At 35.9% G+C, this 19,059-nt stretch overlaps 1 protein-coding gene across 1 annotated transcript; it reads left to right on the forward strand.

Moving 5' to 3' along the window:
- Positions 1 to 1,159: 1,159 nt before the first annotated feature.
- Positions 1,160 to 9,708, forward strand: LOC117322095 (spliceosome RNA helicase DDX39B-like). Its single transcript, XM_033876842.1, has 10 exons — positions 1,160 to 1,272; positions 2,033 to 2,270; positions 2,537 to 2,664; positions 3,041 to 3,317; positions 3,779 to 3,897; positions 6,637 to 6,768; positions 7,209 to 7,318; positions 7,488 to 7,632; positions 8,446 to 8,593; positions 9,108 to 9,708. The coding sequence occupies exons 2-10, from the start codon at positions 2,060 to 2,062 to the stop codon at positions 9,119 to 9,121; spliced, it is 1,284 nt and encodes a 427-aa protein (XP_033732733.1). The 5' UTR covers positions 1,160 to 1,272; positions 2,033 to 2,059; the 3' UTR covers positions 9,122 to 9,708.
- The last annotated feature ends 9,351 nt before the right edge of the window (positions 9,709 to 19,059 follow it).

Raw genomic sequence — 19,059 nt, forward strand, 5'->3', positions numbered from 1 at the left:
GTTGTCCAATTAACATCCACAAATACAGACATGGCGGTCAAGGCCAGAAAATACAGGATAATAAAACTAACTTATATCTTCGGTAATAAAATACTACTTCAAATGAAAGTTTAACCCATTGAATTGCTTGTTAATCAACTCGATGCTATGTTTATAAAAGATGGTACGGACCTAAGTGTTATTGACATGGGGATCATATCTAGTATGTCCGACCAGAATTACCTGTCTCGTTGACCCTTTCATGGAATATTTAAAGTAGAGAATCATATTATTTCATACGTGTACACGTTGAAGAGTAACTTGACCGCAAACTAGTCTGTTCGATGCGATATTGTATTCAAATTATTCACAAAATACAAGCGATTTGGGGCGACCAACAGCGAACAGTGAAAGTCATTACAAAAATATACAGTATAATTTGGCTTACTGAGTCTGGTCTCTGTCTCGCGCTCAATTTATGTGCCTGTACTGTACATACAGGTAAAAAAAAAAAAAAAAAAAAACCACACACACACACACTCACACTCACACACACACACACACACACACACACACACACACACACACACACACACACACACACACACACACACACACACAAATGCGGTCGCTGATAAGTATTTATTAACTGACATAGGAAACTTAAGCTTATCAAAGGTATTTATATATTTTAATTTTCAAAATTTGTAAAACCGAATGTTCTCGGTAGTTGGGGTATCTTGTTGTTCAAGTTGCCGGAAGGATGACGATATTTGAATTTAGAATTGAATACAAATCAAATGTAAAACATACAAACAAAATATGCACTGTCACATGTAAAAAAAAAAAAATCTTATCATGGGAAAACACTGCCAACCGTACTTCAGTAACGTACCACTTAGCCAACACGACTATTTAATTGGCCAATATGACCGGCCTTGCACACCATTTAAACTGTTACATATAAACACGTATGTAATTCACATATTTCCCTATATGATTATCTACTCGTCTCAATATGCTAATCAATGTTCAACACGACACGTCATTCTGTAGCAATTATATAGATTTCGTGCTGTACATGAAATACTTATTAGAATGTAAACACAGCACACAGAACCGTATTCTCAGGGGAGATGAGTCGTACACCCGACATAGAAATGGGACAAATGCCAGAATATATTACAAACGGTGGTGCAATGTGTTTTCCAACTAACACATATACACACGTTTTGACGGAATACCACCAGTCGGATTTTGCTCGCTGTCTTAAACAGAACTATATACGTACAGGTATTTATTTGTTCCAACAGTGATTTACATAACATTTTATTTTATTATCATATTCCCAAAAGTCACTGTCCGATTGCTATTTGAGATATTTTACAAATCGTAAATGGAATGATTTTGTTTCGGAAATAAAAAAAAACCTGCAGTCGTCCGTTTTATTTCCGATTTCACTTTTACATTGTAACTACATTTATAATAAGATGTAACTAATCATCAAATGAAAGAATAAATCATTATATGAAAGTATAAATCATTATATGAAAGTATAAACATTAAATGTAAGTATAAATCATTAAATGTAAGTATAAATCATTAAATGTAAGTATAAATCATTATATGTAAGTATAAATCATTATATGAAAGTATCATTAAATGTAAGTTTAGATCATTAAATGTAAGTATAAATCATAAATGTAACTGTAAATCATTCGATATTCATACTGAGAACCGTTACACTTCATAACGTTTATTATCCATAAACTAACTTTTTAAGTCTCTAGAAATCAACGAGTACATTTATCAAAGAACACTGGACTGCCACTTTTTATCTCCGCCCGAGTGAAGCTATGCACAGTATTTATGAATTGCCAGCTAATAACTATAAAAATCCCCGAATTTAGGTACCAATAGAACAATTAGTGTTGTAATTAAGTCAGTTTCGCTTCAAAGATATTTCCCGACAATATCTCTTTAAAATTGATATAATTTAATTTGAAATAACTAACCTAGAACTGTAGATAAACCAGGAAATTTTCTGTTGCAGTTTCAAACATTGAATATCTTTGTGACGATGGATCCCATGGATGATATCGACACAGAACTTAATTATATTGAAGAGCCTGAAGATGAAACCACGCCCCCTAAGAAAGCTGGCCATGTCTCCGGGGGCAACATGAAAGGGGAATATGTTTCTATACATAGCTCGGGATTCAGGGACTTCCTTCTCAAGCCGGAACTTCTGCGGTCCATCGCCGACTGTGGATTTGAACATCCATCACAAGGTAAAAATCCACACACAATATAGAGTAAATTGCTCATTTGTTTAGTGATGCTGATGCAAGAAAACAAAACTGGTATACGTTTAAGTGACATTGCAAAAAAAGTAAAAGAAGAACTGGACCACGTGTTTCGGGAGAGTAAGCGTCTTTGTTTCATGTTAGACTCTTGTTATGCAAATTAAGGTCAAATATGGGTCAAGGTCAAGTCTCAAAATGAACAACGATTAAAAAGTACATGATTTTTCACCTGAAAATTATATGTTATGCAGTTCAACACGAGTGCATCCCGCAAGCAGTGTTGTCGATGGACGTGTTGTGTCAAGCCAAGTCTGGTATGGGGAAGACTGCTGTGTTTGTTCTGGCCACACTTCAACAGTTGGACCCTGTGGACGGACAGGTGAGCTTTAATTTCATATGTTGATAATTTTTGTTACAACACAGTCTTAATTACTCCTTAATTTCCCGGGAAGACGACGGGTAATAGTTAACGGTCTTCACTTCTATATACTGATGTTCTATCTAAAAATACTGCTTGAAACGTGCAGCAGTATGATCTCAGAAAAAAAATATATTCAGTCTAGAATCTATAAAATATTGTAAAATCTAACAATTTTATGCAATTTATTGAACACACGAGCACAGCACATGGAAAACGTATGCTTGTTAAAAAAAAAGGTCAGGAAAGGTATTGCCATTCCTTAACCTGTATATAATCCAGTAAAATCAGACAAATAGACACAGTTTTCATGTTAGTTTTTCATTTATTTTTGCAGGTTTCTGTCATAGTGTTGACACACACCCGGGAACTTGCCTTCCAAATTGCAGACGACTACCGGAAGCTATCTCGTCATATGAACAGTGTCAAGGTCGCTGTGTTTTTCGGAGGAATCACTATCAAACAAGACGAAGAGACGATGTCAAAGAACTGTCCCCACATTGTCATAGGAACTCCCGGCCGCATCTTAGCACTGGCTCGGAAAGGGACACTCAAACTGGGAAACATCCGCCATTTTATCCTGGACGAGTGTGACAAGATGCTTGAAATACTAGGTATGCAATTATCCTGTATAGAATCTACTGTCTGATCAGAATTATGTCGTACAAATTTTCATATGAAGGGTAAATCATTGTATTTAAAACTTTAAAAACTGGAAATTTATATTTCCAATTGGAAAAAAAAAAATCAAAAAAAAATCGACTACTCACAATGTGACCATTTTAATGCTTGCTGGTATACATGTATGTTAAAAAAAACATATTTCCACAAAGGTATGATATTGTGCCTCTTATCAAGACAACCTAAGGCGGGTCAGTGATGCCGAGGGTCTAAGGTATTGGTACCAAGGAGGCAACAGAGGAATTTAAAAATAGGCCTAAGAAATGTAAAAAAAAAAAAAAAAAAACTGGATAAGGAGCTACAGCAACTCCATCAAATTCAATATATTTCCCTAAAGGTTTGATGTTTGTAAAAGTACAATACATTTCAGGATATATTTTATCTACTTTCGCAGACATGAGGAAAGATGTTCAAGATATATTCAGAATGACGCCACACGAGAAACAAGTCATGATGTTCAGCGCCACCCTTGGGAAGGAATCTCGTCTTGTCTGCAGGAGGTTTATGCAGGATGTAATTATACAAATTTTGATATGCCATCTTCTCAACGTCCCGGACCATACTACTCATCATTCCATACCTCGGCATTGTCCCGAAAGCTGCCATTCAGAACCTACTCATTGGGTATCTTCCGTTACGCCTGATTTTCAACTTCGGCCGGTTATCAAATGAAGATATCTACCGAAGACTCCATCTTGGACTCATTGTATCTTTATCAAAAATTCCACCAGTCTTTGTCATTTTCAAGGAAATGGTTCGATCATAGCTACAAATTGACCACTGATAGCTTTCGTTTTCACAGTGCCAGATGTGCGAGCCAAGGAAGGTATTGTGGAAGCAAATATCTCGCGGAGAATTAACAACATATGCCACCTGTACTCGGACATTCAGATTTCAAAACAGAAGAATAAGGCCGCCGTGTCAGTGCCATACTGATCATTCGTCTGTTGATCAATTGGTGAACATATTTTGAATTGAAATGACTATAGTAAAAATACCTACAACCAATCACAGCTAACGATTTCTCGTGGAACCAGATTGAATTGTTTCGATAAACCAACAACTATTTATAAATGGTGAATGTGTGCCTTTTATAAATTCGGGACAGTTCTGATAGTGGAATACCTTTGAAACGCCGTTTTTATGACCGAAGAAAATGCTTTAGTTTCATTTCAACAGTAAAAAACCGGACCCAAACGGACGATAACTCCACTAGTATATCGGCTTCGGGATATGCAGAAGCGACATCTGGTGTTAATAAAATATAAAATAATTGATAACGAATTGAATAGCAAGGCGTGTAGTTCAGACTCTATAACGGAAGTGTCACGATGGAGACATCTTGAAGTAATCAAGAAATATTCTATTTTGCTGTGTGATATGAAGAATGTCGTGCTCGGTGCTCGTCGATGTACCTGATGGTTCCGTCATCACCACCACCCCGGTTGTCATCTCGAGAACGAGGCACCACCTGGATCTAACTCGGGTATATAAACGTACGTGGCTGGTTAGCCCGAGTTTCCTCTGGCCCTGACTCACACCAGACATGGTGTCAGGGCCAGAGGAAACTCGGGCTAGTGGCTGGTGTAATTGATGAAGGATACGCCATTTGTCTCTTCCGTAACACGTCGTCTCGTTCCTTTATTTTTCAAAATCGCTCCCTGAAAGCCTGTCTTTCGTTCATATGTTTTATCGATTCTGTCCTATAACAAAACACTCCATAAAAGATATTACCGATATGTTGGTACAAACACGGACAGACAATGCACCGTGATATTCGATATATGGAATATCTAAGAGACGTTCTCTACGAATCTGTGATCGATGTTTGGTTTGTTTGTTTTTGCTTAACGTCCTATTAACAGCCAGGGTCATTTAAGAACGTGCCAGGTTTTGGAGGTGGAGGAAAGCCGGAGTACCCGGAGAAAAACCACCGGCTTACGGTCAGTACCTGGCAACTGCCCCACGTAGGTTTCGAACTGGCAACCCAGAGGTGGAGGGCTAGTGATAAAGTGTCGGGACACCTTAAACCACTCGGCCACCGCGGCCCCATTCTCTGTGTGATATCCCCATTATCTGTGATAGAAGCATAATGGTTACACAAACTACGGAGAAAATGTGGGGAAGTTATTATTCTGGTTAAAGTCTGACCCGACAGTTATTTCATCATAACCTTTCAAAAACGGCACAGTGCAAAATATAGGGACTTCATTGTCTCAATCATAAACGGTTTCTACACGACACAAATGCTCTATCAATTCATGGAGCATTCTTCGGGTCACAAAACGCCTTCTCGCCAATGGAGATATCTCCCGGGAGAAACAAAATGAATGCACCCATGGATATTTATTCTTCGACACAAATATCTGACCGTCCATGTGTGTGTGTTTTTTTTTAATGTTACGACGAAACTACAAATCTGTTTCATCGGTTATGAAGTTGTCTACCGGTAGTATGACAGAATGAGGTGTTTTCTCTTGGAGTTTTCTGCTACTGCACGAATGGATTGCACACCGATGGAGTAGAAATCTTGGTTTCGTAAAAGATTTGTGCCTACATAATAATGAAACAAAGATGTCTACATTGGAAATTAATCCGTTTGACACTCTGAAGCTTTCCTTCGCAACCAATTGAGGCCTTTTGACCATGACGTTTTCAAATGTGACCGAAGACCTGTCCTTCAGAACGTCGTTGGTCCCAACATTAAATCACTGGGCGGCCTATCTATTATTTATATATATATGGGTCAAAGAAGTAATTCTAACAGTGTGAATATGAAAAATACCATTGTCGAGGCAATCCGCTCCTTTATGAAGACACAGATAATACAAATTCATTCATATAATATATAAACAGTACTAGAAAATACAATTAGATACAGTAAGACTAGTATGTTTGGTATTAGTTGAAATAACAACCATAAACCCTTCGGCTGTTAGAATTTCTTCTTTGTCCCATATTAACATTTCAAGGAATTCGTATCCTGCAGACAAACCTTTGCAAGGATCCAGTGTTTATTACCGGAATATTACCGTTCATATTACTTTTTTGACTCATATTGTTTATATATAAAAATTTACTTTAATCTGGGGCTCGATGTTGCCGATATTAACCTTCTATTGATTTGTTAATGATAAATAACTTATAAACTTTGTATACGGCAAATACTTAATTGAACAGAAACATATAACGTCTCCCTAAACATCCCTTTTCCATTCTAGATTCAAATTATCATAACCTCTTCCGTTTCAGCCATTGGAGGTCTTTGTAGACAACTGCTCCAAGTTGACCCTGCACGGCCTTCGACAGTTTTATGTCCAGGTCACAGAGAAGGAGAAGAACAGAAAACTCGTGACACTTCTCGATGCCCTGGAATTCAACCAGGTAAGTCATAGTATCCTCGGTTATTCCATCGACCTAAACAAACCAATGTCAGTGATGCGTCTTCAGTTTTCATTAACTTTGAATTCAATAATTTCAATCTGATTAAAATACAGATCCTAATACTATCGTGTTGAGGCTCAACACGATAGTATTATGATCTGTATTTTAATCAGATTGCAATAATTTCATCTTAAATCTCTCGATACATGTAAATTGTAAGTTATTCGCCTTCTGGGATTTGTACACGATAATGGCCTTTATATATGTAGTCCTGTTTCAAGAGATGGGCCTACGCGTATACAGCCGTATAGCTAAAAGACCGAACTTCCAAATTGTTAAAAACTGTTTTAATTGAAAATTAGAAAACATGAGTTCGGTCATTGATTTTTACCTTAATGAATTCATGTGTACATTACAAAACATTATGTTATTGTTTACAGGTGATCATATTTGTGAAGTCCGTCCAGAGGTGTGTGGCTCTAGCCAAGTTGCTGTTGGACCAGAACTTCCCAGCCATTACCATCCACAGTGCCATGAAGCAAGAGGAAAGGTGCGTATTGCTCTAACAACAACGACAACGACAACGACAACGACGACGACGACACTCATTCGACATTCATTTCACTAATAATTGACATCACGTGTATTTGTTACTTAAACATGTCGAGGCCAAACATGTCGAAAAGCAGAAACAATGGACATTTTTTGTTTTGTTATAGGCTATCTCGATACAAACAATTTAAGGAATTCGAGAAGCGACTCTTGGTGTCCACGAATCTTTTTGGCCGAGGGATGGACGTTGTCGGAGTCAACATTGTCTTCAATTACGACATGGCAGAGGACTCGGACACCTTTCTCCATAGGGTAAGTACTATGGGGTCTCTCGCTAAACTAGTGATGTTTCTCCATGGACACGTTTCCTGAAAGATTAATTACTGTAGGAGCAATCTCTCCCAGGGTTCCTTGCGCTCTGCTACATTCATGTTAGTGAGTGAAAGGAACGATAACTCTGGTAGAGATTGCTGTAAGGGCTCTGACACAACTAATAATATTTACGTCATATTCATCGGTAACTAGTGCTCTGACACAGACTGCTTTAAGGACATTTCTCCCCATAAGACAATAGTTTTGATGCTCTGAAAAGATAACGATCTGGCAGAAAGCAGGTCGGAAAAAGTTTCTAAGGAAAACTCTTGGACATGGACAAATTTCTATGAAAAAAAGGATTGTCACACGAGTAGACGACTCCAGCTGAATATGAACCTCGACAAGATGCTAAATGCGGGTAATGAAAAGCCTGGGTTCTTTATCTGTTTATGGTAGGCGTGGTGATTTGATGAGACTATATGACTTGAAAACACTAAAACTAATATAGGCACTTTTCTTACTGGTAGATAAGAAGTCTCGCACAGAGTCTATGTTTAGCCTTTAAGTGATATATGATTTATTACATTATATTAGATTTACAAGACCAAAAACACTGACCTGAACAAGTATATATTCATGATACATTTTAGTCCCCATACTTAAAATGTAGGCAATGTTGCAGACATGTATTTTAGCGACTGATTGTCCTTTCAAAGCATTTGAATGGACGTGTGGAGTAATAGACCACTGTTTTCTTTAATCTATTCATAAACAATTCTTCAAATATTCAAAATATCATAACCTTTGCAGGTTGCTAGAGCTGGGAGATTCGGCACGAAGGGCATGGCCATCACCTTCATCGCCAACGAGATGGAGGCCACAATAATGAATAAGGTACAGGAACGATTCCAGGTCAATGTTCCTGTTTTACCTGATGAAATCGACACATCCTCTTACCGTAAGTATACAGGTGTACGTGTAGCTTTTTGTTTGTTTATGTTTTACGGCCCATCGACAACTAGGGTCATTTAGGGCCAACGTGTAGCTCATCTTTTATCAAATTAATAAAGCGTTACTAATGAAAACATACGATCAGATTACTTTTTGACGGGTACATAAAATTGCATAAAATTACAAATTACATAAAAATGCAAAATTACATAAAATTACAAAAAACACGTGAAGCTCATCTTTTATCTAATTGATAAAAAAGTATAACATTCCTTAGCGTTACTAATGAAAAACATACGATCAGATTACTTTTGGATGGGTACATAAAATTACAAATTAAATAAAAATACAAAATTACATAAAATATCATACTGTATTATCTTGCGCTGTTTTACCATTTAAAAAGGTGTTCGTGAAGGTTGATGTAACATTTAATTTTTCTGTGAGTGGTATGTCTATATGTATTCCGTTTTATAAGTAAAATAAGTATTACCAATGCTTGTTGTTTGCTTTATTTACAGTTCCAGGGAAATGAGGACTTGCTGATGAAAAAGACAGTTGTGGCTGAAATACAAAGATCAATAGATCAAATAAGGATGTGTCGAACATAATTCCATATACAATGTGAATAAATATCTGTGATATATTAGTACAACTTTTTTTCAAACAAGACAATAAATCTTGGAAATATTGTGTATTAGATCTGATGTGCGCATGCGCGTGTGTGGAGTGTGTTTCAAAGACGAGACGAATCATTTGGAAGAGTCGAACATTATCTATTTTGTAGTATTAGTTTAGATAAATTGTTTTTAACAAAGTGGGTTCTCCAGAATTTTCAGCAATATTCACTTTTTTTTATTGTAAACTTACCGTGGAGTGAATTCTTTGTTTGGATGTGTGCAATTGTTTTATTAAATGTAACAACAGACTTTGATGTAACATATATATATTGTATTATTGTAGAAATGTGCATGTTTTCATTGTCATTAGTCTTCTATATGTAAATGTTATAACTTGTGCCTAATCCTTTGTTGTAAGTTTGACAATAAATATATTTATATCAAATCAAATCAAATCAAGGAAGATTTTAATCCTTTATGAATACTACCGGCGAAATCAAATTCAAATACGTGTATCAGCCCATGGTGCACTGTGTATTGACAATATAAACAGGCCCATCAAGCCTTTGGACATATGTGAAGTAGATCGCCCTACATTTACAAGATTACCCTTTGTGTATGGACTGTCAAAACTGAGTGAGATTTCTTAAGATATACAGTAATAACTGTATTATTCAATTAAAATTACATACGTAAAAAGATGCATCATGCCGTATATAACCGGTTATTTTCGCGGGAGTATGTTTTTGGGAGCTTTACTGAAAACGAGGAAAATAAATTTACGCCGATGACAATTTTCGCTCTCAAGAGATATGAGAAAGTTAGATTCCGTTTCAAACACGTGTTTGTTTTTGCTCCAACATAGATGTTTTAACAGTGGCTGTTTAGAAATTCTTCAAAACTGGTCATTTTAGACGGAGCCCGGTAATCACATTATCTATCCGATAAAATCATTATATTACGGATACTAGTGGGTTGCGTGTCTCGTTACTTCACCGCGAAAATAACCGGTAATATACTTTAGTATTTTACATTGAATATTATAGAAAAATTGTACGTAGAATATTTCGTGTGTAATAAGTGAGCTCGGTTTTAATTCCAATGAAGTTTAAATTTATTAATAAACAATCGTTATGATACTTTCTTTTCAACTGACTAAGAAGAAAATGTCATACTCTACATAAAAAAGCAAATGAATGATGTCAAGCGACAAGTAAAGCAGGGAAAAGAAGAACACTCCGAGCGGCCCTCGACTACTGTGAAGAAAGGACAATGTGGATCTTCTAAAACTGTTACACCACCATCTCCATCACGTCCTTCGCCGACAAAACCAATTACCAGCGTATCCAAAGATACACAGTGCAAAACTCCAGAACTTATACGCGATGTTACGGAAGATGAAACCTCCATCCCGCCTACTTGTGACCACTTCATGCAAATTGAAAAAGATTCAGACAAAAGTTATCTGAAGCAACCCGTAACCGCGATTCCTGTTCATTTTCCTTCTTCCGTGTGTGTTTCTAATAATTTGGAAAAACCTGAGAAACGTAACTCATCACCAGTGATTTCCTCTGGCTCACTGTTCGTTCGTTTCATTCCTAGAAAGAAAAGGAGAGGCCGACGGTATTACATTCATGGTATTGATAAAAAGGTGTCGTCCGAAAATGCTTTGCGCGATTTCTTGTATGAGAACTCTATCACATACACTTATTTACGATACTTCGCTCGGTCTTGGAAACACACTGCATCTGCGCAATTGAATGTAGTGGACGATGAATCTATTACAAAACGTATCGAAGATCCCATGTTCTGGCCAAAAGGTGTCCATGTCCGAGAGTGGATGCCAAGAACTGTCTTCCAGAATCAACATGGAGACACCTACTAACTTTAACTTCATGTGTTGGAACATTGAGGGTATTATGGCCGGTATGCCCTACCTTCTTAATAATAATAATAATAATAATAATAATAATAATAATATTTATTGTACAAAAAGGCCTCCAGCCCATAGTACCATTACAACATTAATTAGTTAATTGGCATCGTCATAGATAGACATATAGATAAGTAAACACCCAGCATCAGGGCGCAGTATAATTTTACATGTTATGTATCACTTGTGTACTCAAGTATATTAACATTCATATCATATATCATATTAGTTATATAATAATAATGTATAACATAATACATATGTATAACTTGTAATTTGAATAGTAGTATCACACATGTAGTACATATTGTATTTAAATAAAATGTTCACTTAACTATTTAGCATCTCTATTCTTACATCGTTTGCTTTTTTGATATAGATAGCAATATTCTTTATCATAGTGGCATTCTCCGAACGCAGTATTTTGACGAGGTTTGACATTGTTGGACTTGTATAACACCACGACGGCAAAAAGTTAACTCTAATGTCTTTCAGTATGGGACATTTCAGCATAAAGTGCAATTCATCCCCTACCTCCTTCATATTACATATCTTACAAGTTCTTTCATTCCGAGGAGTATTATTTTTCCTACCCGTTTCTATCTCCAAGTTATGTGTAGAGCATCTCAGGTTTAATAATGCGAATCTAAGAGTGAATGATAAGGTATTTATGCACTTCTCCGTTTGTAAAGCAGGTTTTATACGGGAGTATAGTTCACATTTTGGAGATTCCCTTAAGTATTCTGACCACTTCTGAAGATTAATATCTCGTAAACGTTGTTTAAATGCATCTATAAACCTTTTTTCATCACCAACTCCTTGATGTTCCCATACTATACCGAAACCATTGTAGAATAGTAGGTTTTTTACTTGTGTACACCAGGTTACTTTGTCATGCTCATCAAGATGGCGCAGCATAATGAAGCATTGTTTTGGAAGACGGCTGTATTCCATTCTGAATAGGCGCAGAAGATACTTAATGGGTTTGCAAAAATAATTGACACTCAGTTCATGACGACCGCATTCGCCTAGAGCTATGGAGTTGTTGGTATTACTTCCTGTACATAGTAACCACTTACAAAACTTGGTCTGGACTGCTTCTATATCTTTCTGGTAATTTGTACCCCATATCTCAGCACCATAACATAATATAGGTGATATCATACTATCAAACAGTTTAAAAGCAATGGTTGTATCTCTTTTACCAATCCTTGTCAGACAGTTCTTTATCATGTTTAATGCCTTTGTAGCTTGTTGTGTTAGTGTTTTACATGCTGCACTCCATTTCAGGCGACAGGAGAAAATAATTCCTAGATATTTATAGTAGTTCACAGTTACTATTTGTTCACCATTGTATTTCCAACGTTCTGTAGAAGATAAATGTCCTCCGTTCTTAAACACTACTACATTTGTTTTCCCAAGATTGACTTTCATATTCCACTTGTAACAATATTGAGCAAGAGTATTCAGCTTCTTTTGTAAACCTACTACCGTGTCACTGAGCAGAACCAGGTCATCAGCAAACAATAAATGTGTGAGTCTCCGAATGATTTCTGTTATATAAATTCCTGACTGAAGTTCACTGTCTTCATTTAACATTTCTGATAGCTCATTGACGTAGCTGGCAAATAATAGCGGACTGAGTATACATCCTTGTTTTACACCAGAGTTACATTCAAAGCTTGAAGATAGATTATCATTTAGTCTCACTTTAGCTTTTACAGAAGAGTACATGTCCTGTAGAACAGTTATTATTCGGCCATGAAGATTTTGTTGTATTAGGCAATAAAATAGCTTTTCATGATTAATACAGTCAAACGCCTTAGAAAAGTCTACAAAAGCGCAATAAAACACATTTCCCTTTTTTGACAGGTATTTCTGTATAACTGCTTGCAAGCTAAATATATTGTCTATTGTTGAATAACCTTTTCGGAATCCTGCCTGTTCTTCCGACAGCGTATTGTTTAGATCTGACCATGCCCTTACTCGTGTACACAAAATTTTTGTGAAGATCTTGCTCATCACAGCTAATAGTGAAATACCTCTGTAATTTCCTGTGTCGTTAATGTCACCCTTTTTATATAACGGCACAATGATACTGGTTGTCCAGTTTTCTGGAAACTTTCCATTCTGTAAAATTAGATTGAACAGTTTTTGTAGTACACTCGGCATTCCGACGTTGACCGTCTGTTTAAAGAATTCACTAGGAATTGTATCTTCACCTGGCGATTTGTTACTTTTAAGATCATGTATCGCATTTCTCACTTCATCAACTGTTATGTATGCATTAAGTATAGAGTCATCATTAGATTGTTCACATGCTTCACATTTTTCACTATGTTCTCTTAGAGCTGATTTCACATGTTCACTGAAACTATCATCACTTTCCTCCAATACTGGATTTAAAAGTTTCTCGAAATAGTTTTTCCATTCATCTGATGTTATGGTGTTCTTAATACTGGTTCCTCGTTTGAGTATACCTTTAACTTTGCTCCAGAAGTCACAAGCATTTTTATTAACGGCTGATGTTGTGAGAGTCTCTGCTAGCTCTTTTTTATGGTCCTGACTTTTTTGACGACAAGTTGATCTGTATAACTTCCTAACATCAAGATATTGGTGAAGTATATCCATGTTATTGGTACTCCGGAAGTCATTTAATAGAATACATTTACGTTGTTTTAAGTTGTCACACTCCTCGTCAAACCACTTTGCGTTCGGAGATACCCTATTTCCTATGCCTTTGCACTTCATACTTGCTTTGTTGCCCACCTCACACAATAACCTAGTAAGTTTCTCTGACAATTCATCAACACTAATATTATCATCATACAACATGTTATCAAGTTCATTTCTAAATTCATTACTATTTACTATCATACCAAATTTGTGCGCTTTATCTGGCTTCCATTTGATCTTACTCCAGGGTTCAGAACTACTACTTGTGCTTGAGGTTGGGGCACCATTCATAGACTGTTCATATAATTGTAATGTACATCTTACTGGAAAATGTTTGGAAATATCACACGATAGAATATTTAAACTAGTAAGTCTCTTGAATAGAGACCCACCCACAAGCACATAGTCTATCTGACTACCCCCGCTTCCAGACAAATATGTAAGTTCACCTTTACTATCACTTGGGACTCTTCCATTTGCTATAAGTAAGTCATGAACTACACACATTTCCACAAGATTATAACCAAAGTTATTAATGGTTTTATCAACATTGTTTCTTTTTCCTATGTTACTATTACCAGTATAAACCTGATCAAGACCGGGTATAAATGAAGTATCATCATCAATTATGAAATCTCTAAGTACACCTGACCTAGCATTAAGGTCACCCATAATTATAATCTCACAATGTTCATATTTACTTCTGATTTCATTAACAGCTTTCTCAAGTATTTCAATACCACTATTTGTGTTCTTATCATGATAAAACACAGACCCTTCTGGGGGTATATATACATAACCCAGTACAATATCATATAAGGCTCCTGTAGTATGTCTCAGATCAAACTTTAGCCAGACCATTTCTTCATATTTGTCAATCAATATTTGTGTTACATACTGACTAAAGGTTGATCTGACACACACAAGGACTCCACCAGATGACTTGTTAACCTTCACTTTCCTTATACTTTCAAATAGTGTATAATCTTTAAACATGCTCTTAAATTCATTTGTATGCTTTTGAAATGATTCTATGAAACCCACAATATCTATTTCATTTATAGTATCATATAGTTCCTTTGGGAAATGCTTCAGTTTGTATAGAAGTCCCTCTATATTCCAAGTAATACACGTCAATGTTCCTTGCACTTTTCTATCATGATCTGCATCTTTATTACACTGAATGTTATTGTTTGTCTGTGGGCCTTGACCAAAACGTCATTTGGTCCTTTCTTGTTGCACTAGCACAATCTTGTCAGAGTCATAGTCATATTGGTATAGTTTACCATCGATCAGCAACTTATCATATCTCATGGAGACCTTGGAACCTTTTTCTCTTGCCTCCATGAAGAAGGGGCTGAGTTTCTTACGAGCATCTTTTACTTGTATTGGAAAGTCTTCTGTTATTCTAACTTGTCCTCCCCGGGGGAGATTTGATTTTGCTTTTGCCATTATCTGCACTTTGTCTTTGAATGTCATAAAAGTTACCTTTATCGGTCGGTTTTTTTTCTGGGGCCGGCCAATTCTTTGTATATCATCAAATATAATATTTGATGTTTCCTCCTCCGAAATGTTAAGTTCGTTTTGAAACAGTACTTTCACTTTCGTTTCGGTTTCCTCGTGTGTTTCATTTCTACTGTCCGCTAACCCATGAATCATGATGTTCTTTTTCTTCTTAACTGTTTACATAAACATGACATTGATGTATGTGGTATCTCTGAGCATTGGATCAGGGAATGTAATATTTCGTTTTTTGAATCTTTTAAAAACACCGGCTATTCTTGTTTTGTCAAACCTGTCAATGAAATCGATCCTTTCCGCTATAGATGCAATATCAGAGGCGGTGTTTGTATATTATTCAAAGATAATTTGAGAGTACAAGAAATTATTGTCGATAGCCCACGAATCTTGGGTCTCGAAGTTCAAATGCCAAATAGTGAGTACCTTTATGTTTTCTCAGTTTACATGCCTGCTGCATCCAGATCAATTGATGTTTTATTAGATCAAATAGATATTTTAGAATCTATGGTTTCTGTATATTCCGAGAAGGGTAAGGTTGTTATACTCGGAGATATGAATGTGCAAATCCATGGAAGTCGCTGTCGATTTGCTAGTAACGACAGATCTTCAAGTGTCCAACTTTTTTTGAATAATACAAATATGGTGTCTGTAAATGTGATAGGAAAATGCAAAGGTCCAATGTACACGTATTATCCAACAACTGGATATTTCTCGACTATCGATCATATTATCATTAATTCAAGTTGTTTAGACTTGGTTGAACATTGTGAAGTGTTAGATGATCATGAGTTAAATGTTTCTGAACACTATCCTGTAATTTGTATGATGAATATTCCCAAACAGTTTTCCAAAGTTTTTAGTCCAGAATGGGTCAGATTTAATTGGAGAAAAGCTGAAGAGAATGGGTCTATCGACCTTTATAGGTATCACTTAAATAGTCTCCTCAACAAAGTTGAAATTCCGGAAGATGATGTACATACTAATGATATTGATATATTTTACAACAAAATTAAATGTTGTTTACTTGAGGCATCAGAAAAGTCAATTCAGAGATGTTCTTTTAAGAAGTATTTGAAACCATATTGGAACAAGGATTTATCTGAATTGCATAATGAAATGGTTTCCAAGAGGTCGTTTTGGAATGCGGCTGGCAGACCAAGAGGGAATAATCAAATGTTCTTTGAATACAAGGTTGTGAAAACAAAATTCAGACGAAATCTTCGTCATGCTTTTAATCTATATATGAAAGAGCAATTTGCCGAAATAGATAAATCTGGAGACGTTGACCAAAACCTCTTTTGGAAACTACTTAAAAATCGTACAAAAAATAATGGTTGTTGTCAAACTGAAATGAAACAAATTGTAAATGCATGGGGCCATCATTTTAGTAAGTTGTTCAAGAATGAGATACTTGATTCGTTTGATGAAAACTTTTTTCAAGATGTACTACTTAAAGTTAATGAAATTCAAAATCAGTCTTATCAAGAAAAAGATATCTTTTTGTCAGAAATGTTTACCACAGACGAAATGCGAGAAGTATGTAAGAAACTTAAGAGCGGCAAAGCTGGCGGGTATGATAGCCTGGTTTATGAACACATTAAGTTTGGAGGTGATAGACTATTGCGCTTCATTACCAAACTATTCAATTTAGTTGTAAAATATGAGCATATACCTGAAGGCTGGAAAAGAGGAACAATTTTCACTTTGTATAAGGGTAATGGAAAACCCAAAGACGACCCAAATAGTTATAGGGGTATAACTCTCATACCTGTCTTTTTTAAAATATTCGAGTCAATTTTATCTATCAGAATGGATTTTTTTACTAGGTTCTGAAACATTTCCAAACAGACAACAATCAGCTTATATGAAAAATTTATGTAGTCTATGCACTTCCTTCAACTTACAGGAATGTGTGAGATATAATCTAGAAAATGACTCTGATTCTTTCGTAGCATTTTTAGATAGCAAAAAAGCTTTCGATACTGTTTGGCACGAAGGGTTATTGCTCAAACTGTACAAAATGGGATTTAAAGGCAAAATTTGGACTATATTGAGAAATATGTATACTGGTTTTGTAAGTCACGTTGCCTTTAAGGGTTATCAATCTTCACCTGTTCTTATGGAGAGAGGGATCTTGCAAGGGGGGTCCTTATCTGCTAAAATGTACCTGGTTTTTATCAACGATCTGTTAATTGATGTCGAATTGTCGGGAAAAGGAGCCTTTGTTATTGATACCAGGGTTAATATCCCCACACAAGCGGATGACATATGTTTGATCAGTAACACAAGTGTCGGTTTACAAGATATGGTTACAATTTGTGAAAGTTATAGTTGTAAATGGAGATTTTCATTCTCTGTAGATAAAAGTAAAATTGTTGTTTTAACAAAAGGCAGAAAACAAGGTTTGGTAAAAGATGTGTATTTATATGGTAAAGCATTACCAGTTGTTGAGAATATTACGCACGTTGGTGTGGTTTTAAATTTTAAACTGTGTTCAGCAGACAGAACGGAGTCTGCATGTAAGAGAATGAAAAGTGGAACCATGGCTCTTGTTCGATCTGGTGCTCACCCTAGGACCCTTAATCCTTTAACTATTTCAAAGATTATTAAGACTAAAGTTTTCCCGTCTGCACTGTATGGGTGTGAACTGTGGCAATTATCGAGAACCGAATTAATCAAATTAGAGCGCGCTCAAAATTTTATTGTAAAATCCATTCAAGGATTAAACATTAGAACTAGAACTGATATGGCCATTTCCCTAATTGGATGGACCACTATAGAAGGTTTTATTGACATCAGAAAACTTTTATTTCTTGGTCGTCTTTGCAGGCTGGACAGTAAATACTTAACTCATACTATATTTCTCAAACGTCTATTCATGTATCTTTTGAAGGAATCATGTCAAACTGGTTTTATTCCTGATATCGTGAGAATACTTCGCAAGTATGATTTGTTTAATCAGTTGTTGCAGTATACTTCAGATACAGTTTTTCCAAGTAGTTCGAAATGGAAGTCAATCGTCTATAAAGCTGTTTTTAATTGGGAAGAATTAATGATGTACAATAGAATGAATAACGATTCAGATTTCAGTAGGTTTATGCTCATTCAAGATGTAATTTCTCCACATATTTTATGGACAGTAGCACTAAAATTCCCTGAACATCTCAGCAAGTTAAGTAATATAGTTCGACTATGTACGGATTTAAGATCAACAAACCTTATAGAATTGTGCCATTTCTGTGGTATTTTACATGATGACCGTATATCACATATAGTACTTCATTGTACAAAAACTGAAAGTCTTAGAGACGATCTCTGGTGTCTTATTAGTGCTGTTTTTGATATAGAATTTAGCGTGTTCTTACATTCCTTATCGGAATATAACTTAATTCATGTACTACTTGGTGGTAGTCTTCCCTACAGATTAAGTCCATCTGATCATGTGATATTTGTACTGCATAGTGCTATTTTTGTTGATAAAATGTTGTTGTTATATCAGCATTAATAGTGTAATACACGTATGGCATACAATGTTGTTTTTTTTTTTTTACATGAGTAGTGCCAAATTAATAACTGTTTAATTGATTTATCAATTATTTATCTATTATTATTATTATATCACCCCTTCGTGTGTGTTAATGCCTGTGAAAGCCTGAGAGGACTTTGCTGGTAGGGCTCTCCCCAACCGCTGGAAACCTCAGGCTTCACATGCATTGTAATGAT

Source organism: Pecten maximus, chromosome 2, assembly GCF_902652985.1.
Source record: "Pecten maximus chromosome 2, xPecMax1.1, whole genome shotgun sequence".
NCBI lineage: Eukaryota > Metazoa > Mollusca > Bivalvia > Pectinida > Pectinidae > Pecten > Pecten maximus.